General features: G+C 40.6%; 1 protein-coding gene across 1 annotated transcript in view; it reads right to left on the bottom strand.

Moving 5' to 3' along the window:
* Nucleotides 1-5,859: 5,859 nt before the first annotated feature.
* HS6ST3 (heparan sulfate 6-O-sulfotransferase 3) overlaps nucleotides 5,860-27,493 on the bottom strand; it is a 288,327-nt gene continuing 266,693 nt past the window's right edge. Inside the window, 1 exon segment of the mRNA XM_032680356.1 lies at nucleotides 5,860-10,512. Coding sequence (XP_032536247.1) covers nucleotides 9,807-10,512 — 706 coding nt within the window. The 3' untranslated portion in view covers nucleotides 5,860-9,806.

Genomic DNA, 27,493 nt, shown 5'->3' on the forward strand with positions numbered 1-27,493 from the left:
GAGAGACTGTTGTTTGGGGATCTGCAAGTATCTGAGACATCTGCACAGGGTTTACATATATGAAAAAGCATCTATTGTGAGATCTGTATCCTCTGGAGCAGCAGCTGAAGGTCAGATGGGCAACTTAAGGGCACCATAAACAGTACTGGAGGATTCTGTTTAGCAGCCTGAATTGCTCTCCAGTAGTATGAGCTCCCCATGCCATCTCACCTTCCCTGTCAAGATACAGACTTCAGGCTGACTCAGCCATCAGCTTCTGGCGTTTTGATTTCAAACGACAGTGTGAGTTTATGGAGGCTGATATCTGCCTCCCAGGAACTAAGCTAGTTTCACATCAGGAACCACGCAAGTAATGAGATACTACCACCACAATTTAGAGAAATGTGGAGATTACAAAGTCATCCAAATCTTTTGTTTCCCCAGAATGATACACCCCAACATAGATACGGGTGGCATCAAAATAGATACTTGCAGTGGGGATTTCATTAATGGCACTGAAAGGGGTTATAAAACATTGTCTACCACAGTCCTGCTGCAAGGCATATGTATAATTGTACATAATTTTTCCTAATTATTAATTCCTCCCTTTCTGGGAGGAACTTTTTCCTAATATCCAATCTAAACCTCCTCCAGTGCAACTTGAGGCCATTTCCTTTCATTCTGTCACATGTTGCCTGGGAGAAGAGACCAACTCCCACCTGGCTAAAACTTCCTGTCAGGTAGTTGTAGAGTGACAGTCTCCCCTCAGTCTCCTTGTCTGCTGCAGACTAAACAACCCCAGCTCCCTCAGCCGCTCCTCTTAAGACCTGTGCTCCAGACCCTTTGCCAGCTTTGTTGCCCTTCTCTGGACATGCTCCAGCACCTCAATATCCTTCTTGTACTGAGGGGCCCAGACTGAACACAAGATTCAAGGTGTGGCCTTACCAGTGCTGAGTACAGGGGGACAATCACTGCCCTGGTCCTGCTGGTCACATTATTTCTGCTACAAGCCAGGATGCCATTGGCCTTCTTGGCCACCTGGGCACACTGCTGGCTCATGTTCAGCACTTGTTGACCAGCAATTGCAGGTCATTCTCCACTGAGCAGTTTTCCTGTCATTTTGCCCCCAGCCTGTAGTGCTGCAGGGCGTTGTTGTGACCCAAGGGCAGGACCCGGCATTTGGCCTTGTTGAACCTCATACCACTGGCCTTGGCCCATCAATCCAGCCTGTCCAGATCCCTCTGTAGAACTTTCCTACCCTCCAGCAAACCAACACTCCTGCCCAACTTCATGTCATCTTCAAACTGACTGAGGGTGCATTGTCCAGATCATTGATAATGATATTAAACAGGATTGGCCCCAATACTGAGCCCTGGGGAACACCAATAGTGACCAGCCACCAGCTGGATGTAACTCCATTCACCATCACTCTCTGGGCTCAGCCATCCAGACAGATTTTTACTCAGCGCATAGTGCACCTGTCCAAGTCAGGAACAGCCAGTTTCTCTGGGAGAATGCTATGAGAAATGAGGCTTTACTAAAATCTAGTTAGACTACATCCACAGCCTTTCCCTCCTCCACTAAGTGTGTCATCTTGTCATAGAAGGAAATCAGGTTGGTCAAGCAGGACCTGCCTTTCACATACCCATGCTGGCTGGGCCTCATCCCTTGGTTGTCCCGTACATGCTGCATGATGTCACTGGAGGTGACATGCTCCATGACCTTCCCTGGCACCAAGGTCAGGCTCATGAGCCTATAGTTCCCCAAATCCTCCTTCCAGCCCTTCTTATTGATGGTTATCACAATTGCCAACCTCCAGTCGACTGGGACCTCCATGGTTAGGCAGGACTGCAGACAAATGATGGAAAGTGGCTCACTGAGTCCTTCTGCCAGCTCCCTCAGTACACTCAGGTGGATCCCATCCAGGCACCTGAATGGTGTAGCAGTTGCTAATCATTTCCCCTTGGATTATGGGGGCTTCATCCTGTTCCTCATCCCTGTCTCCCAGCTCAGGGGGCTGGGTACCTCAGCAACAACTGCTCTTATTATTAAACTCCAAGGTAAAGAAGACATTAAGTACCTCAGCCTTTCCCTTATTCTTTGTCACTATTTCCCCACACATCTAAAAAAGGAAAGAGATTCTCCCTAGCCCTCCTTTAGTTGATGATGTATTTATAAAAACATTTTTATTGTATTTTGTTGGCAGTAGCCAGATTAAGTTCTAGCTGAGTTTTCACCCTTCTCATTTTCTCCCCACATAACCTCACAGCATCCTTGTAGCCCTCTTGAGTTGCCAGAGGTCATAAACTCTTTACTTTACCCTGAGTTCCAGCTGAAGTTCTCTGTTCAGCCAGACCGGCGTTCTACCCTCATGGCTCATCTTTCAGTGTATAGGGACAGCCTGCTTCTCTGCCTTTCAGATTTCCTTCTTGAAGCAAGTCCAGCCCTCCCAGAGCCCTTTGCCCTTCAGGACTGTTTCCCAAGGCACTCTGTCAACCAGGTTCCTAAACAGGCCAAAGCCTGCCCTCTGGAAGTCCAAGGTAACAGTTCTGTTGACCCCACAACTTACTTCTCCAAGAATTGAAAACTATCATTTCATGACCACTGTCCCTAAGACGGCCTCTGACCATCACATCACCCACCAGTCCTTCTCTGTTCAGAAGAAACAAGTGCAGTGAGGCCCTGGTTGTGTCGCTCACCAGCTACACCAGGAAGTTAGCTTCCACACACCCCAAGCACCTCCTGGACTGCTTCTTCTCCATTGCATTGTATTTCCACCAGACATCTGGTGGAAAGTTCCCCAAAACAGCAGAGACTAGTAATTGTGAGACTTCCCCCAGCTGCTTATAGAACACTTCATCTGCCTCTTCAGCCTGGTTGGCTGGTCTGTAACAGACTCCCACCAAGATATTGGCCTTACTGGCCTTTCCCATGAGTCTTACCCATAAATACTCGACCCTTTCATTGCCATTGTCAAACTCCAGAGAGTCAAAACACTCCCTTAATATACAGGGCTACCCCACAGCCTTCATGTAGGTAGACTTCAAGAGCAAACCAGCAGTACAGATGAATTCAGTGTTAAAGTGAATGGAACTAGAAAAATCTTAAAAATGTGATACTGCTATGAAAATAAATTCTAGAGATGTTCTGATTACTAAAAGCTCAAAGAGCTCTCATGTATAATGGAGCTTTTTAAACAGTAGCTGTTTGCGTCTAAGCTGCTGTGAAGAACAATTAGGAAAACTGAGTTAACCAGAACTTTTGAGAGCTTCCTTTCTTCTGCTACTCTTATCAAATGCAGTCCTTGTTGTGTCCCAAGAGTAATTTCTCATCCAGACTATGTATTTTCTTTTACCATTAATATACCTTTCCACAGCACTTAGCAGAGGTCAGTTGACTTGGATCAAAAAGGGGTTGGTCATAGTCATTACATCCTAATATGCACAGCATGGCTTTCTCTTTTAACCAGACTCATCTCCAGGGAGGTGGCATGTCTGCAAGGCTTGTTGTTGGGAAAACCGAGAAACGTGTAAAAGTTTTGGTTTGATAAAACAGTCACAGAACAGGGGTCCAGACTACTGTTGGAAGCAGCAGACCTAACAGAGAGCTTCCATTACTCCATAAAAGAGAGGTCAGTGTTTCCTCCTTACTCAGGTCTGTCCATGCTCCATCATGCTTCATTCCTGTCCTAGTTGACTGTATTCAAACACTTATACGAAACAGTATGACTGCACAGCAATCAGTTCCTCCCAAGGTCCAGGTACCCTCAGAGGATATAAGGACACACACACGAGCAATAGACTGTAACTTCTCATCCTTCCCCACAGGAGCTGAGGAGATTATCCTGACAGTTTGGACTGGTCCTCAGTGCTGCTGGCGCAAAAATGAAGTCCAGTGATTTCACTACCACTATTTGCATGCTCCAGTCTTAGTTCAATTCAAGTACAGAAATTCTGACACTGGGGTCACTTAAATTAGTGCTGGGACTATTCAAGTCTCGACTCTCTTGTTTTAATTCAATCTGAGAAAAAGCCCAGCAAAGTCAATTGGAAGCAAAAGATTTGGTATTGGGCCCCAAGATAACTAAATACTAAGTTATATCAACATGATTTTCCTTCATGTACACTTTGTTAAAAAAACCACAGTGGATTTTTACTAATATAGAAGCCTTTTTAGTAATTTTTACGGCTACGTAGATAAGATGAAATCTTTAAGTGTTTCAAAAACACAAACAATGTTTATTTGTTGCTCATAAGTAATTAATGGACCCAACAATATTCAACAAAACGTCTTCATTTTTAACAGATCTCTTAATGAGCATCATTTTACAGAAAACCACCAACAAATAAATAAATTAAAACAATTGCTTTTGGCATCACAATGGTTAAACACATTAAATAATTCATTAAATTGTGCTTTACATCAATGAAAATCCCTAGGTCTACAAACTATCTTGTAAATAGGAATGAAAGTAGATATGTTTACTCACAATACAATCTCTTAGTAGCAGAGTTCACAAACATTATTGCACATAAACAGAAGGAAAATTCCTAGAGAATAAAGTAATTTACAGCCTATTAATTGACCCTTTCATCTTAAATATGGCAACTGATGGGAACTCTTTATTTTTCCCTTTACTTCCAACATTTATTTGAAATCACAGAGATAGCGAAATGGCCAAGAAGGCGGCCAAGGACATGGAAAGCTATGAAACCCATTTTCCTCCACAAAATATAGACAAAGAAACTATTACAAGAACCAAACTGAAAGAAGTGTTACAGTGCAAATTGGGTACCTTTTCTGAGTGTGCTTTTGCCACATGTAAGGAGGATACAGCAATCTGCTTTAGCAGAATGATTTTATCGTGATTGTTCATCTTGTACATAGTAGTCTCCAGCAGCCTGGAAACAAGATAGTCCTTATCCAAGACCAAAACCTAAAAATTCCATATGTAGCAGGGGAACAGCAACAGAGGGAAAAAGAAAGTGAGGTAAGTTTTAAAGCATCAGTGCTTATAACTGATACAAGAGTGCAGGTGGGAAACAAGAACCCTCTAGGGCAGAAGGAAGCATGTGCTAATGAGAAGACCAACTTAAGAAACCTCCTGTTTTAGTAGCAGATGCCAAATCTGAACGATCTCCACATGCAAAGGTGATGTGACCTGCCATTTGGTTGAATAGATATGCTACGGTTATGAAGTCTGGCTTTGGATCTGACTTCCATCACTTTTTTGTTCTGTACTTCTGCTTTTAGTGAAGATCAAATAACTGCTGCATATTGGGTAGAATGCCTAGTAAGGCTATCACAGCCTCACTACTAACAGAACTGCAGTGAAGAATATCCAGTATCACAAATGGTGTTTTTTCTTTCTCCATGGTTGTATTGGGTCTGGCTGGGATGGACTTCATTTTCCCACAGCAGCCCTCACAGTGTTATGTTTTCTATTGGTAGCTGGAAGGGTATTGATAACACACCTTATTTTGGCTACTGCTGAGCAGTGCTGGCACAGCATCAGTGCTGTCTCTCACGAGGGGTGGGCAGTATCCTGGAAGGGGACACAACCAGGTCATTTGACCCAAATTAATCAAAGGGATATTTCATACCATAGGACGTGAGCTCAGATATAAAAGCTAAGAACAGCAAGACGAAAGTGTGTGTGTGGGCATTCATTATTTACAGTGTTTGCCTGCTGGAGCAACCGCTACACGTGCCGAAGCCCGGATTACTGGGAAGTGGCTGAACATCACTTGCTGAGGGAGAGTAGAGAATAATTTTTTCTTTTTCTCTTTGCTTGTGCATGCACAAACTTTCACTTTTGCTTTAGTAAACTGCCTTATCTCAACCTATGAGTTGTTTTCCACTTTATTCTCTCTCTCCTGTCCAGCTGGGAAGGGAGAGTGATAGAGCAGCTTGGCGGGCACCTGGGGTCCAGCCAAGGTCAAACCACCACAATTGTGAAAAAGCTTTTTATTGTTATCATTGATGAGTGGGAAAGAGGACAAATTATCATTCCTCAATAAAGTATGGCCCATAAGGCCATAAGCTGAGCTCTTGGACTAGACATCTAATTATCAGAAACAAGTTCTAATGACACAGCATGTTTCTCCATCCACTCCAAGCTTACAGTGAATTATAACTGGAAAAGGCAGGCAATGCTGGGAATGTGATGGGAAGGATTAGCAAGTACATCTCCATTACAAAAGAATGAGATCTGTTTCAGCACCACAGTAGCACAAGCCAAATTGCCTTGTTTAAGCAACAAAACAATGCCAGAAAGATGGACAGAAATCCTATAGCACTGTTGCTCATGAAGGTTTAGAAAGAAGCATGGTGCACTCCAATCTTACATGAGTCAGTGTAATTACAGTGAAGTCCATGCTGTCAGAGCAATGAAAACCTGGAATAACAGATACATGAAGCAGGGCCTTTATTTTGCTTTTGCATTACATTATTTCAAGCACAGCATCCAAGAGGAAAAAAACTGCAAGCCTGTGTATTAGCAGTCAGCCTGAAAGTATTTCCAAACTGCTTTATTTGTCATGTGCCAGGAAATTCAGCTAAGGAAAATAGGATTGTTGGTGCAGTGAGTTTGCTTGATCTACTGCTGGAGCTGTGGAAGGAAGTGCCAGGTCCTTCAGTCCCAGGGGCTCTGAGCAAGATCTTAGCTGCTAGCTCTCTGTCCCTCTCAAAAAAAACCCCAAACTAACAAAACCAATATACCTATTCCTGCACAACCAGGGCTATCTGCTACACAGGCTCCAGAGGAAAAAAAATCTAACAAACCAACTTCAATTTTAACTAAATCCCAAGTGTTAAGGTAGATGCCACAGCACATTAACAGCTCTTCAGGACCTAATCTTGTCTCCTGGGAAATGACTGATGAAGAGGTTAGGCACTGCATGATGATATTGCCAAACTATTAAAGCTAATGTAAAGGGCCTAAAGACTGCTTAGATTTTCCTCATTAGGCTTTGTTTTGTATCAGACAGAAGGAATAGTCTGGAGAACAGTTGGTGTCCTTAGACAGCCAAAACTAATACTTACAGTCACTGGTGAGGCTCCAGAGAAGCATTTCTGAGCACTGTTTCTTCTCCCCTGAAAAGATAGCACTGCATTTTCTAAATTAAAAGTGAGGACCTCATTGCTGTGAGCAGCATAGAGAGATGGTCTGCTGGGGAAAGTCAGCCACACGAGGAAGGGGACACTTTTTTTTGCACTTAGAAGGAAGAGAAAGGGATACCTTACCAAAAAAAAAAAAAAAAGAGTTGGAACTGATTTTACTTCCTCACTTACCTTCCTCCTTAATGTGAATTTGGCCTTGCATCTCTCTTCCCACATGGATGGCTTCTCTCCTGCCCTTTGGGGTCTCCCTAGAAACCCTAGCTCCCTGTGCACATGGAAACAAGAAGTGCACCTGCAAGTCGTGGAGAGAGAGTATCAGGTGCAAAAAGCTGCACCCTCTCTTGCAAGAGAGGTCCCCTCTCTTGCTATGTGGTCTCCAGAAAGATGCAGCAACAAGCATGGAAATGGGGAGATGCGACAGTTCCATTCATCCCTGTGTCACCACCCAGAAAGCTCCTTTCCTCTGCAGGGCCAGGGCCAGCCCAGCCTAAAGCCCTGGTGCCAGCAGGTAAGATGTCAGATCACTGTGAATTACCTGCACTGAGTTAAAGATGCAATAAAACTGGTCAGGCTTAGCTCTTCATGGCCTTGCTGTCCCGCAGCCAGGACACCCAGAGTGAGCTTCAGTCCTTGACTATAAAGATTTCAATTTAAATCTCTGAAGGTAGGTGCCCATATATGAGTGAGGTGTCTGAGTGCCTCTTCCAAGCGATGGGGTTCCCAGCAGTACCATTCGGGAGCCTTGAGAGCTCCTCACTCTTCTCTAAGGCAGACATCCCATGCTCAGATAGAAGAATAACAATCTGCAGCCCTGCATTTTCCCTTCTGAATGCACATGATCCACCAGTGGAACAGGTATTAGGGACCAAAACCCACCGCTACTCACCCCAAAAGTAGCACATTGACAATCAGATGTAAAGCAGTGTATTGCTAATGAACTACATTGATAATGAGGTATCATCCCAGTATCTCTCTTCACTTCTTCATGCTATTATGATACTTCATGTTTAATGTATTATTGTATGCATTAACTCTCAATGGGATCATTAGATTGTATTTTTGATATCCTGCATAGATAACTAGCAAGAGCATTGTCGGAAGAAAAGAAGCTACAGCATGCACAAAAAACCCCCCAACTTAGAAATGAAGGAATCAATTTTCAAATTCAGCCTCTTTTTTATGTAATGCATTATTTTTTTTAACCAACTGGATAGAAACCTCAAATTCTGAAAACAAATGAGAACTGTGCATCCACATCAGGTACTCCAGTACTTCTAATTAGTAAATCTGTAAGGTAAAAGGCATTCATGCATGCAATAATATACTTTCAGCATCTCGATTTAGCAGCCACGTTGAGGCACTTAGAGAAATTTCCTCCTAATGCTTTACAGTTATGCTAGAAGAAGAAGGAAAAAGACTCTCAGAAGATCTACGTTACCCAGGACCCTCTTTTTGAAATTTCACTATTACAAATGAAAAAACATAAAATCTTGGAATAAACAGATGCAGTTTAGCCATAAGAATGTAACATGTGGAGGAAGAACCCATTGAATATTTTTCTAGACAAGGAAGAAAAACAGATACAGATCTCTCATCAAGAAAACAATAAATTTACAAAGAATTTTCATACAGAGTAATAAATATCAAGACTTTCCACATATCCATTATGTATCTTATAAAAATGAAAGCTGTTTTTTTTTTTAAGCCACTACTGTAGTTAGAGAGAAAACCAATTTAAATTGTATTCACTTGGTATCAATGTATTTTAACAGACAATATCATAAACCTGCCTAACTTCACAGACAATATATCTCCAGGCTTTTACAGCAAATCTGGAAAATGTCACACTGATATTTAAGCTTTTCCTGCTCTCTCTTTCCTCTTCTCTGTAGTTTGCTTGATTCCTTTTGTGAATGTGAAGGCAGATTTCATTGCCTCCAGCCAGATTATCTCCATAATGTGTGCCCAGCTGCCACATGGACCTCATTTCTCAAGGCTCTGCCTTTCCCACATACACTCAGAAAGATGGCTGCTACCCGGCTGGGTTCGGTACTCTCAGAATCTGCAGAGAAATAAGCTAACCCCTTCACCATTTCACCTATAAACCATCTCTGCTTGCTGGCTAACAGAGCAGAACAAGTAACGTCCCAGTCCTACACTTTCTAGGTCTTTTTTTCTCACCTCACCAAATTCTTCCCTTAATTGAAACACAGCACATAGAAGTCTGGAGGGCAAAGTGGGTACCTTCCTCCATTTCACTGACTAGAAAGTTATGCACTACAGTTGCAAGGAACAGTACCAAATAAACCAGCTCTCATGTCACAAAGGAGCCAAGCCAGGTATTTTTCCCCAATTTTTCATTCATGTCTGCACAAGTTTTAGTAGCTCAGATTGTATAGGGTACATCTGTCAATGCAAAGGATATAGCTCCCTCTTCAACCCGTCCTTGTAGCTTAGGGCTTTGAAGGAAGTCTTTTTGGACAGAGAATCTTATTCTACTGCCATTTAGGAACACTACTCAATACCTATTGAGAAAACAATACATTCTCACTGGCAGAAACCAAAAAAAAAACTGAGACAAGGAGGGGTAGTTGTCAGACGAGGTCTCATTTACCAAAGCAGTAGGTCTTCCTTGGCTAATTCCCAGGTAGCCAAGTTGCACAAACTCTCTGATCCTCTCATTGGTTAGTCAAGGTGGAGGAGCATCACCACCTTGCGACCTGACTGTTATAATCTTCAGTAATGGCTATTTCTGCTGCCTCTTCCCTTGGCCACTGGCGAACTCTCTGCTCCCGCAGCAGTCGCCGCTCCTCTCGCCTCTTCAGCCGGTTTTTCTGATGCTCCTCTTGCTTGGAGTACTGGAAGCGCTGCAGGAACAGGTCCTTCGCATATTCATACAGCTGCATGTCCAAGAAATTCAGCTCCTCTATCCTTTGCCGCACATCCTCGCCAATGTCCACATTGGAGGCCCGTGTAACATTGAACTGGGTGAATGGGGAAATGAATTTCAGGTTGAATGTTCTCTCAAAGAGATACTGTGTTTTCCTCTGAAATTCTGTCAGCCCAAAGAAGGCCATATTTTTCAGATTGTTCTTGGCGCTTTGGAGAAGAATCATATTTCTTTCACTCTCATTCATAAAAGTCAGGTTGTAGCATCCCACCAGGCTGAGGTCTGCCAGCATGCGCACCTGGCGATTGTTGGCCAAGTTGTAGCTACAATCCATGAATTCCTGTAAACTGACTCCAGACCAGTCATCTCCTTCATAACAGGTAGGCAGCTCGTCTGGTGTTGGGCTTCTTCCATCGCACATATGAAGGGAAGTCTTCCACGTCGCACCCCTCTGGACATGCTTCCATTCACTCAAGTACCTTGACACTGGATCTCTCAGCATTGTGATGTAATAGAAATTTCTGAAATATATAATTAAACACAGTTTTAAGATTTCAGTAGATTTCACTATTCATTCTACAATAAAAACATTACCTGACAGTGGCATCACACCCTTCACTTTTTCCAGTGTAATGTAGGCACTCTAAAGTGGCTACTTCTGAGACAGAAAAAGCTTCATAAATACCATGAATAAAGTACAAGGTAAACTGGGAGAAAAAGAAAAATATGAAAGGAAATAAGCAGTTATCAGAGAAACAGAATTACTTTGACCTATCAACTGTTCAGTCACAGTTACTTTGTGAAACCAATTAACTGAAATATAGTCCCTTCTACTTTGAAGTGTTAACCCTCAGTAACAGTGGGAAAAGAGGTTGATATAATCTTGCCCCTTCTCTCCTGGACGGAGTCACATGTGTCACAAGATGCACACGATAATAATCCATACAGCACTTCGTCACTATATAAGAAAAGCATGAATAATTTCATGTGGATGGTGCAAGTGCAAAAAATAATACCATGTGGAAGACTGGCATGAGCCACCTACTTAAAAAAACCTCCATTATTAAGTGGGTTGGAGTGAAGATAATAAGAGACCCAAAATCCATTCATATGACTCAATTTTAGACAAGTGCTTGATTGAAATTAGTTATAATTGTGTAATACAAAAGCATTTGTTGGTGTAAAGACTGTCATTATTCAACCTCACTGTCAAGACTACAAAAGAGACACCAGGATATATTGATTTGAAATAGAGCAAATAACTACAGAACTCACATTGTTAGTTCATCTTTTAGCTATGAAATTCATTTTGTACATTTTGTATGGCAAACTGAAAGGGACTGCAATCGAATATGCATCAAGGTGGCTTTCAGAGATTGAGTTTTTTTTACTGAGAAATGTTTTACTCAATAGTAAATTCCCTGAACTGTAAGGTGATATCATAAACACAAACCAAAAACAAAATACTCATGATTTCTGTCAGTTAAAATAACCAGAAGAAGATTCATGACTAAAATTAACATACAGTCTGGTTCAAAAATAGGCTTATGAGTTTGCATGACTCATTTGACTGCAAACAATACATTAATAAATCATGAGTCCTAAGATTTCTTAAGAAAAGTCTGATTTCAGTACTCTTTTTTGAGCCTAGGGAAGGACAAAGGAAGTAAGCAGAAAGCAAGCTTGCTAAAGACAAGTTACCCTGTGAACAAACCAACATTTTGAGAGAGCCATATAACAAAGACCTAGCTCCAATTAGATGAAAAATCTGAAAATTTGTAACAATCTCCAAGATGATTACTTTGCTTTTCCAGATAACACACACTTTCTGCCGCTAAAGATTCACCATCTCCATAAACCCTAGGTTTGTAATAAAATATATATTTCCCTCCATACTCCTAAAAATGCAGATATATTTCCCAATGTAGACAAGGTAAAAGGCAACAGGTCTGAATGCTTTGTCCTTATTCATTCCGAGTTCTCCACCTACAGGATTTTCTGAAATAAGGTTGTGAGGCCAAACTATGGACTATGTTCTGCTGCAGGGTCATTTCCTGAGCTGATATCTAATGGAAACAGCTGTTTCCAGAATTATTTCACAGCAGAAGCTTTACAGGTGGAAGGATTTAAACTAGGGAATGCCACGGATGTATTTTCATTATCGCTTGCATTGGAAGCCAAGATTTGTGTTAAGCATCGAATGACACTCTGAAGGATGATACTTCCAAAACCATTTGGAGCTTGGGCTTTCTGACTGCTACTCACACATGACCAAACTGCACTTCAGCTGTTTTGATCCCCTTCAGTTACTTACACAGCCCACATCAACACTGAACCCAAGGATCCCACAACCATTCATAGACAGGTATTTCTAAAATCCCTCTTCTACTCTTGCAGAGCAGTAAGTACCAGGAATCCTCCTGTGTGCTCTGCAGGATAGTTCCACTATGAAAAGCACTGTCTTTGGGCACTTCAGGCACAGCTTTCTCATCTCAGATTGGATGATCATCTCATCTTGGCTTTACACTGTATGTATGAGAGCACATTAAGAATTGCTTTCCAACTAATAGGACAAAAAGGGGGCACATTTCACTAGTGTTGTGCAGATAAAATAGCCCATATCCCAAACACCCATCAACTCTGAGTGTAAGACACTGTTGCTGCAACATCCAGCAGGCACGGATAGGGTTGTGACCAAACATGACTGAAGCTCCAAGGGAGCAGAAATGTAAAACAGTGGACGAAGACTCAGAGACAGTTGCCAGCATTTACATCAACAGAGATGTGGCATTGGCTCAGTCCTCGTACTGCCGCCCCTTCTCTCTTCAGATAGTTTTGGATGTTAATATGTGGTAACAGATGGGTTTAGAAGTTGCTCTTTACAGTTATTTATATCCCTAATAATAGTTCTGTCTTTCCTCACCCATCTCTAGCAGTCGCAGTCAGGCATGACTCAGAGCAACAACAATTAACAAAAATATCTCCTTTGCATCAATCATTTCCATTTCATCCCTGGACATGTAAATATGTTTGATGTACAATAAACAGGTCTATGAAGCAAATGCATGGAAATGAGAACAGTGCATCTTTGTATAGCATTCGCAGCTTCCCTTCTGCAGACCAGGAGCAAAACTTCCGTCAGGCTGCTGCTGCTGCTCCTCCTTGTGACTACCTGACTTCTCCATCTGTTTTCACTGTCCTGATTAATCTGCTTCTGATTTGTGCAACTTTCAGAGAGTTGCCTTCTTGTGCTATCCACTGAATGGCTTCTTTACCTGGCAGACAATCTTTAACAGCAGCTTGACACACATTTAGTTTCTGAGGCACTAATAGCTTATGCTGCATTCACAGTTCACAGCCTTCTGATTAATTTTCTGTTTATGACTCTCTGTCACCCTTTTAACCAATCTGGAGTTGGAAGATCTTAAGATTTCTGCCATCTAATCCTGAGCACTGGCCAGATGACACTATTTTACATGCTACAGAGAGGATTGGGGGGATGCTGCACCACAGTTATGCACAAAGTTTTCTTTCATGGAAAAGGATATCATGTCTCTAGAATAATGATATTAAGTAAAAATATATAGGTCATGCACATCTGTTTCAGCTGGAAAATTATAAAAATTATCATAGGAAATTGTTTTCAAATGTTGAAATTTATGGATTAAATACAGAAGCATTTCAGAGCTCTCAGTGCCTTATACACAAGTGTTCAGTCACACTAGGAGTGGCTGGGGAGTCAGCTCTTAATAAAGAAGAGTTCATAAAAATATGAAACTGAATATGGTCTTCAGTCCACCCTTTCTTCACTGTTTGGTTACATAGCATAAAGTTAGCTAAGCAGTGAATATGCTTGAGCCACTCTGAATCTGGATGTGCACTTGTTCTCTTCGGTGCAAATGACACCCTCGTGTCATCCATGCTCATGCTTACACGGCTATGTTAAACTTCATGGCTACCCACTGTGGGAAATTCTGAGTGAAGTATTAAGTAATCACTTCTGTTACCCTGTCTGACAAAGCAAACTCATCACAGACTTACTGGCTTCATTTCAATGGACTCTCACCCTGGATTACTCAAACTACTGTCACGGACAGCCTCAGTGCTTAAAGGCTAGCCAAGAAGAATACACTGGCATGTCCGTAAAAAGATATCTTACACAAAATATTACAAATTAATTTAAATTCCATGAAAATTATTTATGCATGTACATATCTCTCAATAGATATATCTCAATATATGTATCAGCACGTGCATGTGTGTGTGTAAAAATTTACATTGAAGTCTGGCCATAAGTTACAGTTGTCAATGACAGAAAAATTATATTAAATGCATGTGTGCGTTTGCCAATATATCTTGTGACTGTATAAACACACAGACATTTACAAACAGTTCAGATTACATTTCAAACACCAGCCCACTAGTCACAGTCACCTGAAAGGAAACTTTATATAACTTCATCAGGTTAAGCAATCTCCTTTTGAGCATGATGTATTGAAATAATTGGATTATTGAAGCTGTCACTATGGGATAGTTGATATTTTGGACAGGTGTTAAGCACTGTGATGGTCAGGGCAAGGGCCTGATGATTCATGCAAGGGCCCAAACAAGCACGGGCATGAAGCATGGGCTGCACATTACTGTTTACACTAGAATTATAAAGCACTTGGTAATTCCTAAGGCTCTAGTCCTACTTACATGAAATGCAATCTCTTCATTAGCATTACGCAAAGAAAACCTTTAATTAATAGAACAGATAAAACAAGCTTCTAGCTATAACCTAAGAACATGTATTTCTTCTACATTATAAGGTATTTTAATATAAATACTCTAATCTTACATTAATCCTTCAATAGTATTGCTCTGGTTTAGAAATTAATTTCAGAGGAGCAGAGTCTGCTATTTAGCAGAGGTGATCCCAAGCCAGGGCATTTTGCCTCTTCTATCACCATGGAACAGATGTCCCAGCTGAGGGAGATTTACTAAATATGTGAAGCATCAACGCACATTGAGAACAAAAACATCTTGTAGGGCCTCCTGGGGAAGAAGGATGAATGGCATCTTCATAAAAGGAGAAGAGTTTGCTCACAGCAGCTGATGCAGAGATGGAGGAATATTTGAGATTGAGAAAAAGAGTCACCAGAGAATATTTTGGAAAACACTAACAGAGAGAAGAAAGGAAAACCAAAATGACTGAAGAATCCAGGTGCATAAAACCATCCACATTCTGGTTCTTCCTGGTAGCAAGGAAAATAAAAGCCCTGGTCAAGTTTATGACCCAAGTGGAGACAAGAAGTTCGCAGCTTTAATTGTGGAAGTGAATGTGCTGAAATTCCCAGCAAAAGCCATCCTGTCAGCATGCTTCTGGTAAAAACAGAGCTTGTGGTAAAATGAAGGGTTAATAATGATCAGCATTATGTGAACAAAAGCCTTATGCCTCTCACTTTTATTCTGAAGCCCAAATTCTCAGAGGCAGTAAAAGAGTTAATCAGCAATCAGCAACCTCTCTTCGTGCAAAGTATCAGCAGTATGGGTAGTGGTAAAATGAAGAGGGTAAACAAATGAAACAAAAATGAAGATAATGCAACAGGTGAACAATTAGGGAACAAGAGCATGCAACAATAATGATGGGGGAAGGCAGAAATCAAAGAAACATTGTTGGGCTGATCCAAACCGGTCGAAGTCATCCTAGAGAAATGCAGATGTATCATTTCAAGGCTGGCAGCCTTCTTGTGCAGAGTGTCACTACATCCATGTTGTGCTTAATTTACAGATAAGCTGCCCAACATAAAAAGAACAGACTGTATACTTCTTATTCAGAACTATAGCACTGTAACAAAAAAAGCTATGAAACAGCACAAACTAAGTGCATGTCCATCTGGTTGCAGGAAGCATCACACAGTTTATCCACCAAGCCAGACAGATAAATTCTAGCTGTGCCACAAACTTTGTAAAGGTGATGTAGCAACAGCACATAGGCTTCTTAAGCTTAGCATCTGTCACTGTGATGGAATGGTTTTCTAAGAGATCCTTTACATAAGTTTGTGACTTTAATGCTATTAACTGTCCTTTCAGGTTTTCATGGGTTTCTTTCCATGTCTTTTACTGAAAGAGCAGCCATCACTGGTAAAAAGTTAATGACTGTCTCCTCTTACCACATGCATCACCTATTCAGCATATAGAAAAAACACTTAATTGGCTGTTTTCTCAGGGGATTGGAGCACCCACCTCTTCTGCTTTTTTTACCTGGGATGATGAGCACTGTACTTACTTAAAACAGTGGCTGTAATGTCCTATAGACACTTAATTCGCAATAAAGGAGAACTTGCCATTGACTTCCGTAGAGTTAAATAAAAATAAAATAAAATAAAATAAAATAAAATAAACCAACTTGTATTTTGAGGTACAAAATATAAAATTTTAGACATGCCTCATTATTCCTCTGAGATTTTGTCCCATGGCTCTGAATCCAACTAGAATAAAAACTGGCTACTGTTTTCTACTTCCAAGTTGGTCATGAGCCTCTGTTGGTTAACTTTACTTTTCATTACCCCAGTGACATGATGTGCAGCTAAATCGGTATGATATGCCTGCTCAGAGAGGGGACTAGATACTACTTTCAGGGTAAGATACCTAAATGCAGTGGTCTACACATAAGCTACACATCTAGGCAAGCTCTGAAACCAGCAGGGAGCTGCTCAATACAGGCAGTGGTGTGTGTTTGGAGAGTGATGCAGCTGGCCATGGTAGGCACCAGCTCTGGCATGAGCTGCATCACTTTAGAGGCTCCCTGTGCATTGCACTGTGTACCTTGATCACAGTGCGAGCTTGCTTAATTGCTAACCTGGAGATGTCTATGTTATAGGCACCTATATACAGATGTCTCTATCTGTAAGGTGAACCCCATGCCTGGAGTCAAAGAGTCCTTGCCTGAAGGGATGTATTCACAGAATGCAAACTTCAGGCCAGTATCAAAAAGCATCCAGCAACATAACATTTTGTAATGAGTGAGAAGCAACTACAGAGAACATCCATTTCATGACTTTTTGTACCTATAATACCAGTCATGTTATAATATGTCTTTCTAAGCATGCTTTTAGAGTTACAGCATCCCCCAAAGTAAACCGAAGTTTTTAAATTTTGTATTGTTTCACAGAAATCTCCAAGCCAGCAGTCAGAAAAACAGTCTATTATAATTTTGTTGTCCTTACTGATATATCAGTATATCAGTGTGATAGAGGGAGGGCTTGGAGTCAGACAGCTGGGATTATATTTCTGGTTTTGGTAAATAAAGGTGGTTGCTCGGGAAGTTATTTGTGACACAGCCTGTTACAGGCAAGAGAAATGTGGTGTTTGGGCACTGGGAAGCACTTAAGAAATGTGAAATCTTATATTTTCTTGCATGTTAGGAGGAATACTCCCTGTCAACAACTTGAATTTCTTTTACAGTAATTCGCTGCTTTCATTATAAAACTCCAATTTTTTCTGTTTAGAAATTGCAAGCCCTTTAAAAATATCCTCTGAAATATCAGATTAAATTCTGTATCCATGCTATCAGAAAAAACTCAGGAAAGCTTTATAGCACTATTTTTTTTTTTTAATGGCTGTTGATCAGATGATTAGTGTCCTACACCTGATTAAAGAATGACAGATGACAAGGAGTGTCTTTAGAGATCAGTCACTCTGACATCAAACAACTTTTAACAGTAATGATTTAGGGTAATCTAGAAGGGTAGAAGAAACACAGTGAACCTGTAGCAACAGAAATGCTGCAGGTAGAACATCAGGAATTTTTCCACCTAAAGAGTCTAATTTTCCTTGATTTGAAGCTAGAACAAATTCAACCATGGTGTAGAGCCATACAAAGATACAAATAGAGTGAGACAGGTAAACTGTTTGAACATAGCACTAGTTCAGATTCATACTATATTGGAAAAAAAGATGAGTTTCAAAATCCAGCACTACATCTGTACTGCAAACAACGGTAAAAACCACAGCTGTGGTGATTCTAATTTTTATTTTTAAAGTAATGGATAATCATGAAAATAATAATCACATTCTTGACATATCACATTGCCACATACCCTTCAAAATCATCAGTGAAAATAGATCTTGGGATCTACTGCTGCAAAAGGAAAGTGGGAGTATTGAGACTTGTTTGTTGACATAGAAGAATATAAACTTGTGAGGATGCAGATTTTAATGAAGTATTTCAAAGATGTGTCTAAGGCATTAGGTGGAGATGGGAAACTGCAGCCTTGTAGTATCTAAGAGGAGGTCAGTGAGAAGACAGAGCCAGGCTTTTCACTGATGTGCATGGTGGGATAGCTAACGAGAGACAGTGGTCATGAACTAAAAAAGGGGAGGATACAAGGAACACAATTTTCATTACAAGAACAAGTAAGCATTGGAAATCTTTGTCAGAAGCACCTCTGTGTCCTCCATCCTTGCAGGTCGTGAAGACCCAATTGGACAGAGCCCACAGCAACCCCATCTGTGCTCAGTGGTGACCATGCTCTGAGCAGAGAGCTGGACTGTAGACCTCCTGAGGACCCTTCCTGCCCCAGGGGTTCTCCGACTCTGGATGACAGTGCAAAGTCTGCTGTCACCAAATGTACAGTCCTGTCAGACAACACATCAAACCAGAAAAACTCGTCAACTAGATCATCCCCATTCTCCCTTGTTCTTTCCTGGCTACCCTAGGCAGGCCATCAGGGACGTGCTTTGCCGTTTACAAGATTGGGATTTTTTTAATATGATTTTAACTAGGACTATAACACTCTGAATCAGCACACTCTGAATTATTGAGCAACTTCATGAATATTTATTTCAGTGACACGTTCTTCAATATAGAGTCTCTAGAAAGTGGAGAGGACAGCGCAGCTACTACATGTCCCTAAAGGAATTAATTCCATTCACAGGTATAAATTCTGGATTTTGAACAGCTCCTAGACTAACGAAATGATGTAGCTATCCACGGTTTTAATCCCAGTATTTTAGAAAATGCACACAAATAGCATATGAATATGTGTGAGCTTTCTGAGATAATGTAGACTTTTCCTGTGTGTTGCCTTTAGGATTTAGGCATAAATTTTCAAACACAGAACACAAAGTTGGGCATTTAACTCTATATTCAAATATGTAGGTAAGCTCAGTCTCATTACCAGTGAAGAAAATCACAGAATAGTAAGAGCCAAGGATGCTCAGATATGAAGAAGACACAGTCCCTTGATTTATATAGCAAAAGGAGGTTCTCAGAGCCATCACAGTACCCTTCCCTGCCAGCACAGATAACAGCGCTCAATTATCCCCTTCCTAAAGCATCCTAGCCCCTATTGAAATATCCTTTTCATGTCATTGCTGCTACTGAAAAGAGCTTGTGAAGGTTGCTTCTTACAGTTAGGAACATGAGTCTTATTCCCAGGCTAAACCTGGTCTTAATCTACTTAGATCCAGTTGTCCTTGGGTTAACACTGCAATACATCAAGGGGATTTATAAATGTAACATCAGAGAAGGAGAAATAGCATCTAAGTTGAAGATCAGAGAGCAATTACACCTCTCAACTTTCATTTTACAAAGCTGAACTAGTTGCTACTGTCTACTCTGATAAGACAAGCCCGACAAGCCAAAAGTGACCACTGCAGTCCCCAAAACCCTTGGGTCATGCTTAGATTGCTCCACTCAGAGATGCACCCTAAGTTTTCCAACATCTCAGCTTTCCATGCTAGCTTTTGATAGGGAGCTTGCAAAAGCAAGAAGCTCATGACATTGGTTCTGATTTTTGATCATCCAAGAAGTCCTTTCCTGGCATTTGAACTTGCATGACTTCAAATATCACTATACATGGCTAGAACTGGGGAAATTTCACAAGGCCTTAGAGGTGTCTTGTAGAACAAATATTTTCTATCTCTACTGACAATGTATTCTCTGATACACCCTAAAATAGCATTTGGTTTTTTACGGGGCCACATAACTCTGGAAACTCATACTCTGTTGCAGGTTAATATGGTCTAATGGAAGGTGTCCCTGCCCATGGTGGGGGGCTTGGAACTAGATGGTCTTTAAGGTCCCTTCCAACCCAAACCATTTTGTGATTCTAGGAATATGAAGATGTCTTTCCACTCTCCCTGCTTTGACTGATAAGCACTCAGTTGATAGAGGAAATCTGTTTCTGCTGGCTTGAGATGCATGACCGTGCACTTTGAACTACCAAACTTCATTCTACCTGTTTTTCTGAAATCCTCAAGGTCATTAAGCAAATTCCATTAACATGCTTCAGCTTTTAGTGACAACACCATTAATGAAAACATGAAATAGGATCAGAGTTAAAATCAGCCCTTGATAACCTTCCTTTAAACCAGAAAGTTCCTCTTTCAGCACACGCCATTTTGTTACCAGCTTTCTGTTCACCAGAAAATTCTCATGCTCACCCTCACATTTTCTGGCTTGTATAATAACTTTGCAGGTGTTGGTCTATCTACTGGTCTATCTACTTTATTGAATGTGAATCTCCCTTCTCCTATCAGAGAAAAATGCTGGATATTTACATGTCACAGGCCAGAGGCTGAGAATGGTGGCTCCAGCTTTGCTGCATGTGAGAGCACAGAAGACGGTTAAGATAGGGAAATGACAATTTATTTCAGACAGAAGCAGTCTGGAATAGAAATGTACAGATGAGGTGATTTGATAGAAAAACAAATCTGCCTCTGTCCATCAAACAAGCTTGATACAAACTGTAAATCATTTCTTGATGAGACACAAATCTAACAAAGTTCCATCCAGAGATTTTTGTTCTTCGCTTAAATTATATCAAGCTCAGTTGTTCTAAGTATTCCCTAAATTGCTGAAAGGACTGAAGTAGCAAGAGGCTTGCTGAAAGAAATACAAATACAAAATGCAATAATAATTCAAACAATAAGAATTTCTTTGTTCTATCAAGCACATACATAACAAAAACCTTGTACACTGTAAGAAACAGCGTGTGAGCACGCACAGGAGGAAATACTATTCAAAAGCAATAGATATGCAGTGTCTTACAAGATTCTTTAAAGATATGCAAGGCATTTGTGCAAGGGAGAAGAATAAATCCTTTGTGGCCAGGACTGGCAAGGGAAGAATCCATTGCTCACATCGCCCCCATTCTATCTCATCACTATTGTGCAGAGATAATTGCTGTGTCTCAAAAGAACTATGTAAATCTGGGGTACATATGACATCTTTACTCAAAAATGTTGTTTCTTTTGTCTCTGCCTTTGCTGTGCCGCTGCACAGAAGGAAAAATGAAATAAGGGTGTATTTGCACTACTGTACTACCTGCCTCCTTCCAGAGCTGCCTCTAGCCCCAGCTTGGGAAGGAAGTACTGAACTTGTCTTTCTCAGAGAGATGTACAGGGGAAACAAGCTTAGGTGATGACCCACAGCATGAAGTGACATCAGAAACAAGGGCTGGCCAAAGAAAAGAAAGGTGATGACAGGCAAGGGACAAGAGAGGAGCAAACCTGGAGACAGTGCTGCACAAGGGACCTACAGTTCAACCTTGTTTAGCCAATATAGCCTCCAACGGTAACAGAAAACCCTTTGGGAAGGGACCCTCCTGAAAAACTCCACAGGTAACAGCTTAGTATAGCAGGATTCATGACATCCCTCATGCACACAGGACAAACCACAAAACCTTCCTCATGATCAGGTCACAGTCTCTGAGCAGTTGCCAACAAGGTTAAAACAAATCCCTGTTTCAGGAGAAGCCTCCATGGGGCAAGTTACTGCCTGTGCGACTGAGCATTCCTCCAGCTTCAGTGCAAAAAGATGGGGATGCAGAACTCCTACCTATTTGGTAAATTAAACAACATAAGGCCTTTTGTAATGGTTATAAAGAAAAAAAACCTACATACTTTTATGCAGAATTATGAGAGATCTGTTACCACAAGGGTCCTGGCTGTCTGCAGGAATATGCCTGCTTGGTAAAATTCAGTTTCAAAGAGCCCCTGAGAAAACAAATAAAATGTGGCCAGATCCTTAAATCTTCTGACATTTACATTTCTTCAGTCAGATTTTGTTAGGTGTAAAACAAAGCAAAAGTAGTCATTTTAAATTCAAATAGAATATTTATTTTTATCCTGTTCCTGGTTTTTAAAGCAGCTGTTGCTATCTCGTTTTATTCTCTGGCTAGGTAAGACATGCAGCACCAGCATCACCAGTGTTCCTCTATAGCTGGCTTCACTGGAAACCGGTTTGTACTGCAAGTGGCATGTAACCAGTTTGCCTCCCTAACTGAGCTTTCTCTGATTTCCAACTAATACCTCAGATGCAGGCACTCTTTTCCAAGTCTGGGATGCTCAGATAAAGATTCTGTGGGGTTTTTCACTGCAATGCATTTTGAATCAGTACAGTAATTCTGCTCAATTAATAAAGTAATTAACAATAAAAAAGGCCCAGTAATTGAAATCCCTTTGAAAGTACATCAATTTATTCTCTCCAAGATTTGCCTCAAATCTTTATTAATTCTGACATGAAGCATAATGACCATAAATTATAAATGATCATCACAACATCGAGGCATCACAGTCATTTTCTTGTCCTACATATTGAGTTTTTAAAACAACTAGGTTTAGTCATAACTTTTGAGATTTGCTTTCTGTAAGGTAAACAACATGACAATATGGATATAAAAGAATTTCAGGTTATTCTACTAACGAAAACATTGTAAAAGTAGTCTTTCCCATTCATACATTGAAACAGTTCACAAAACTTAAGGAAACTGCCCAGTTGCAAAAAAAAAAAAAAAAGCTCTTTTTTATTTTTTTTTTTCCCAAAAAATTCCTCTTCTTGTGATGTAATGGTATGTTTTTTCCTATGAGATATTAACCAAGCAGATGGCAGGTATTTCAATTGAACACTTCACGACAGACTGCTGACTTTCCATTTCACACTGCACTTTGTGTTTTACTAAAATACTCGATAGCATCTAAGCAAACCCAGAAATGGTTGGTATGAATAATACAACTCAAAACTATAAGCAAAATTGCCATCTTCCTCCTCCACATCCATCCATCCATAAAATCTCCACAAGGGGGCCCTCTAATCTTCCCCAAATCTTAGCAAAAGCTTCACTTGCTTTCCAAAACTTGATGTTATAAAGCTTTTGTCTACAGATACTAAGGTATCTTAGAAATAAAAGCTTTTACCAACTAGAATTGACTTTATGATAGAATTTCATCCAACGAAAACTGCAATTTGAAAGGTAATCAGTTTTTATGTACAATTTCCACTATATACTTGGCACGCAAAGAACTTTGATAAAGCTTTTCCAAGTTCACTGCTTGCAATAAGCAGCCAAAACGAGACCTTTTACACACATGCACGCGCACACACACACATACACATACACAGAGACACACACACAGACACAGAGTCAGCTCATGCTGCCCTGGTGAGGCAGCCTCCAAGATGCACTCTGGTTCTATGTTACGTTGTAATTTGTAGGCTAAGCGCAAAGTAAGCGACTATGAGTGATTTCAGCTCTCTATGAATGCATCCCGTAGGCACCACAGTTAAGGTACAAATGGCATTAAAGTTATTTTCACTGTCCTCTCAACTCCCTGCAGATATGAAAAACAAATCTTGTTTGGGATACCTTATTATTTGCTTTAATATTCTGAATGTCTTACAGAGACAGTGTTATAAGTCCTCATCTTCTTAACTCAATTGTAGCTCTGTGATGTTTTTATTATTTACCATGCATTTGACCTTGGAATACCTAGAAGAAATCAGACCATCTCCTCCTTCTGACCTCAAAACTTAATTAATCAGGCTCAGACACACATGCCAGGCTGTGGACAGCACTGTACCACTATCCAGTTGTGGATGCTATGCTCTGAGAAAAAAGTTAATAAGATAAAATAAAGAAGCCTAGGCTTCTAAAAAGCTTTTATGACGGATTCTTTACCTTTCAGGAAAACTAACTAGGGATTATATGAATTCAACCCTGTAGATACAGCACAAAACCACCAGTCTGCTAACTCATTCAAATAAATCTCTGCACCTTGATCCGCAGCGCAAACATTAAACAAAGTTTCCATGATTGCTCAGCAGTAGTGCTGTATGATATGATCATGTTTAACCCACGCTGATGACAGAGTCCAGGCTTCTGCAAAACTTGTGCATTCACACAAGCCAAGATGCGGATAGGACTCCATAAGAATACTGGCTGCAGCAAGTCATAATGGATGCCTGTGGCTCTGCAACTCTCCTCTGAAATGGGCAAATCCTAATCAATGAAGCACATCTGTACAGTGGCAAAAAAGCACTTCCCGTTCCCTTAAGGCTATGAACTGACTACTTGAAGCATGACATTTGATTAGCCTTATTATCTCAAGGCATTTATATACAAATGTTTTTGGGGGCCATGAAGCCATCCAGCCTTTATTAAAATCCAGCTACACTCTCAGAGCGGATGTTACCTTCCTTCTTCCTTTTTGTCTGTAAAAACAAGAAGGAATTTTTTTTTGAACTGCAGGTTATCATCTTTGCAATTTTATTGTTGTAAAATAACCCTCTCCTAATATATTAGTGCAGCAGACTGTTGCCATACCCTCTCACATATGCAAATAGGTTAGGCTTTCTAATCTTTCCCCACAGAAATATTTGACATTGAAACTCAACATGATCTAGCATCTTTCTGAACTAAAGGCCAGGGGAATTGTGTGTGGGACTTTATTTTCAAATGTATCTCTCATGGAAATTAGTGAACATCTGTGCAGATGCTGAACGTGAATTTAGGCAGCAGAGACAAAATCTATCTGAAACTGAGCTTAAGGTCTAGGAATATCTAAAGGTAAGAATTTTTATCTTTGCAAGTGGATGATTTTTTCCCTTCCCTTTGAAGAGCCAGAGTACTCTTTAGGTCACAAAGAGTATCTTGCTCTAAAAGAACTGGGATAATGACAGAGTTATGAAAAATATTTCTGCATTAAGAAGGAGCAAAGTTGCTGATGTGCATCCTAAGTAACACAAAGATTTGAATACAGAACACTCATTAGGATTTCTTTATATACTGTAAATTGCTTTCTGTCTCATACAGAATATTACTGTCAATACAAATATAGCAGGGATGCAAATAGGAAAGCAAAATTCAGGTTAAAATATCATGATATCATGAACATTTTTCTACAGTTTCAATGACTTCAATGTTTCAGTCTTTTATCTAACAGAGATTACTAAGTCTGCATCGTTCTTATTTGTGATACATAATTTAACATAAGTTAAAACCTCTGAATTTACCAAAAAAAATCTCATCAAAGTTCCCTGAGCCACTGAAGATATGCTATCTGCTTAGTAAAATTAGTTGAAAAAAAGAAAAGGGTGCAAACTAATCTGGTTTTGGTTTTTTGCTTTGAAGATGTTCCTTCTCAATGGGCTTTTTAAAGTAAAATTTTTGTTTATAATTGTATCATTTTTCATATATGACAAAACTATGCATCCCAATAGTCTCACCAAGTGCTGTTTAGCACTTGTATCCCTGCTCTCCATCTTGATACAGCAGCTGCTGTATGTTCAGGCTAAACTACAGCCCTGCCTGGATGAAAAGGAAGTTTGCATGCACATAGACCTGTAGTCATGACACTTTAATTTGCTCCAAGGCCTTAATAAATACACCAGCATTAAGCACACTCATGCAAACCACTGCTCTAAAAATAACTCACTTCAGACATTTTTCCATGTTGTTTCCAGCAACAATGCTTTTACTACTAGGAACAACAATCAGTACACACAGGGATTTATCACCAAAAAATCACACTTGGAAAAGCAGCAGGGATCCTCAGAGGTGTAGCAGGGGATTGGCTGAGGGGTCACATTAGTATTTCCTGAGTATCAATAGAAAAGGCTTTGCAGCGTAGCGGGGCCACCGCAGTGAGCAGGTAAGCAGGCACGGGCATCCTTCCTCATCCATCATTTGTCCGACAGCAGGACCCACAGGTGAGGGCTTGGGCCAGTGGCCACCAAGCTATACCATCTCCCCAAAGTCCTCAGGAAAATATTTTTTCTCAGAGGCCAGAAGTTCAACATCTCCTGTCTAGCAACCCTTCCCAGACCAAAGCATTCCCTGTCACACACCCCAGCCTGCCTTCTTGGAAGGCTGGTAGGAAAGGACAGTACAGGCTCCCCTTCTCCTTAATTGTGTAAAGACAATGATAACTTTGCCCTAATGGAATTGGCTTTTTTTTTTTGTCACAGTACTCTCAACAGATTGGGAAGAAATATTTATAACAAATGCTGGGCAAACAGTAACAAACCAGACAACGAGAGAAGAATACACAGGTTTCTTGAAAAAGTTTTTCAGTCTTAAATGTAATTCTGTTAAATCCCTAAACATGCCTGCATTTATTGTAAAAAGGCCAGTAAACTGAATATATAGAATAAATCAACAGTCTACAAACACACATAACAGAGACTGAACCTTAAATTTAAAACACACACCTGATTTTAATGAAAAATCCATGATAAATGCCTTGGAGCAAAGGATCTGGGAATAAAATTCCTAAATTGGTGAATCCTGAGCACAATTTCAACACTCAAACTGGGAAGACAATGCTGGGAATCATCAGAGGTACAAATATTGCAGTGTTTCTTTCTTACCATGTGTGTATTTTTCTGTTTCTTTTCCTTCTAGCTTCACACTCATTCTTTGGCACCACTTTATTTCTTTTTTTCTCCCTCTCTTTCTTTTCTTCTTTTTTTTCCTTCATTATTTGTGTCCTCACACAGCAGCGGCATAACTTTATGCCTGGAGGAGCTACAGAGGAAGCAGAGCATTTCCATGTTCTGTTGGGCTGACACAGAAGAAAACCAACTTTCTCCTAGCTAAATTTAAGCCCATTTGCTCCTGCACCATGTTTCTCTGCACACTGAGCCGGCTGCAGAGAAAAAGGGAGTGGGAGTGGGATAGTGCCACTCAAGCCCTTGTCAGCAACAGAGATACGCTGTCGCTTGCCGGGGTGGGCACAGGGGTTGTGTGGCTGACTGAGGAGGGTAGGCTGAGGGCTGGAGCATGGGGTGCAGGTCTCACCAAGAAATGTGTTGTTTTAGCCTTGTGGCTGCTTCCCCACAGGCCATTTTCACAGCATTGCCCTCATTTGTGCCTCTCCCTCTACAAGCTACTGGGATATGGATTTTTCTTTAATTGTGACTTTTTAATTTTACCTCACTGAAACTGGATCTGCCTCATTTTTGCATTCCAGATACACAGACACTCCAAGGCCTCAGTTTATATCCCTGCGCCTTACTCTCGGTTCAGGCTTTCTTAACAAACCTGAGAGACAGAAATTATTTTGAAAATCTTGGCATAACTTTCAATTCTAGACATCCTATAGCAGTTACAATATTATAGTATTGCAATTGGACTTGTTCTCTTAAATCTATCCTGGATTTAGCTTTGGCTTCCTACAAAGGTTTTAGAAGAATCATGTTCTGTAAAAACAGCTGAACTAAAAATGTCCTATTAA

This window comes from Chiroxiphia lanceolata, chromosome 2 (assembly GCF_009829145.1).
Source record: "Chiroxiphia lanceolata isolate bChiLan1 chromosome 2, bChiLan1.pri, whole genome shotgun sequence".
Taxonomy (NCBI): Eukaryota; Metazoa; Chordata; class Aves; order Passeriformes; family Pipridae; genus Chiroxiphia; species Chiroxiphia lanceolata.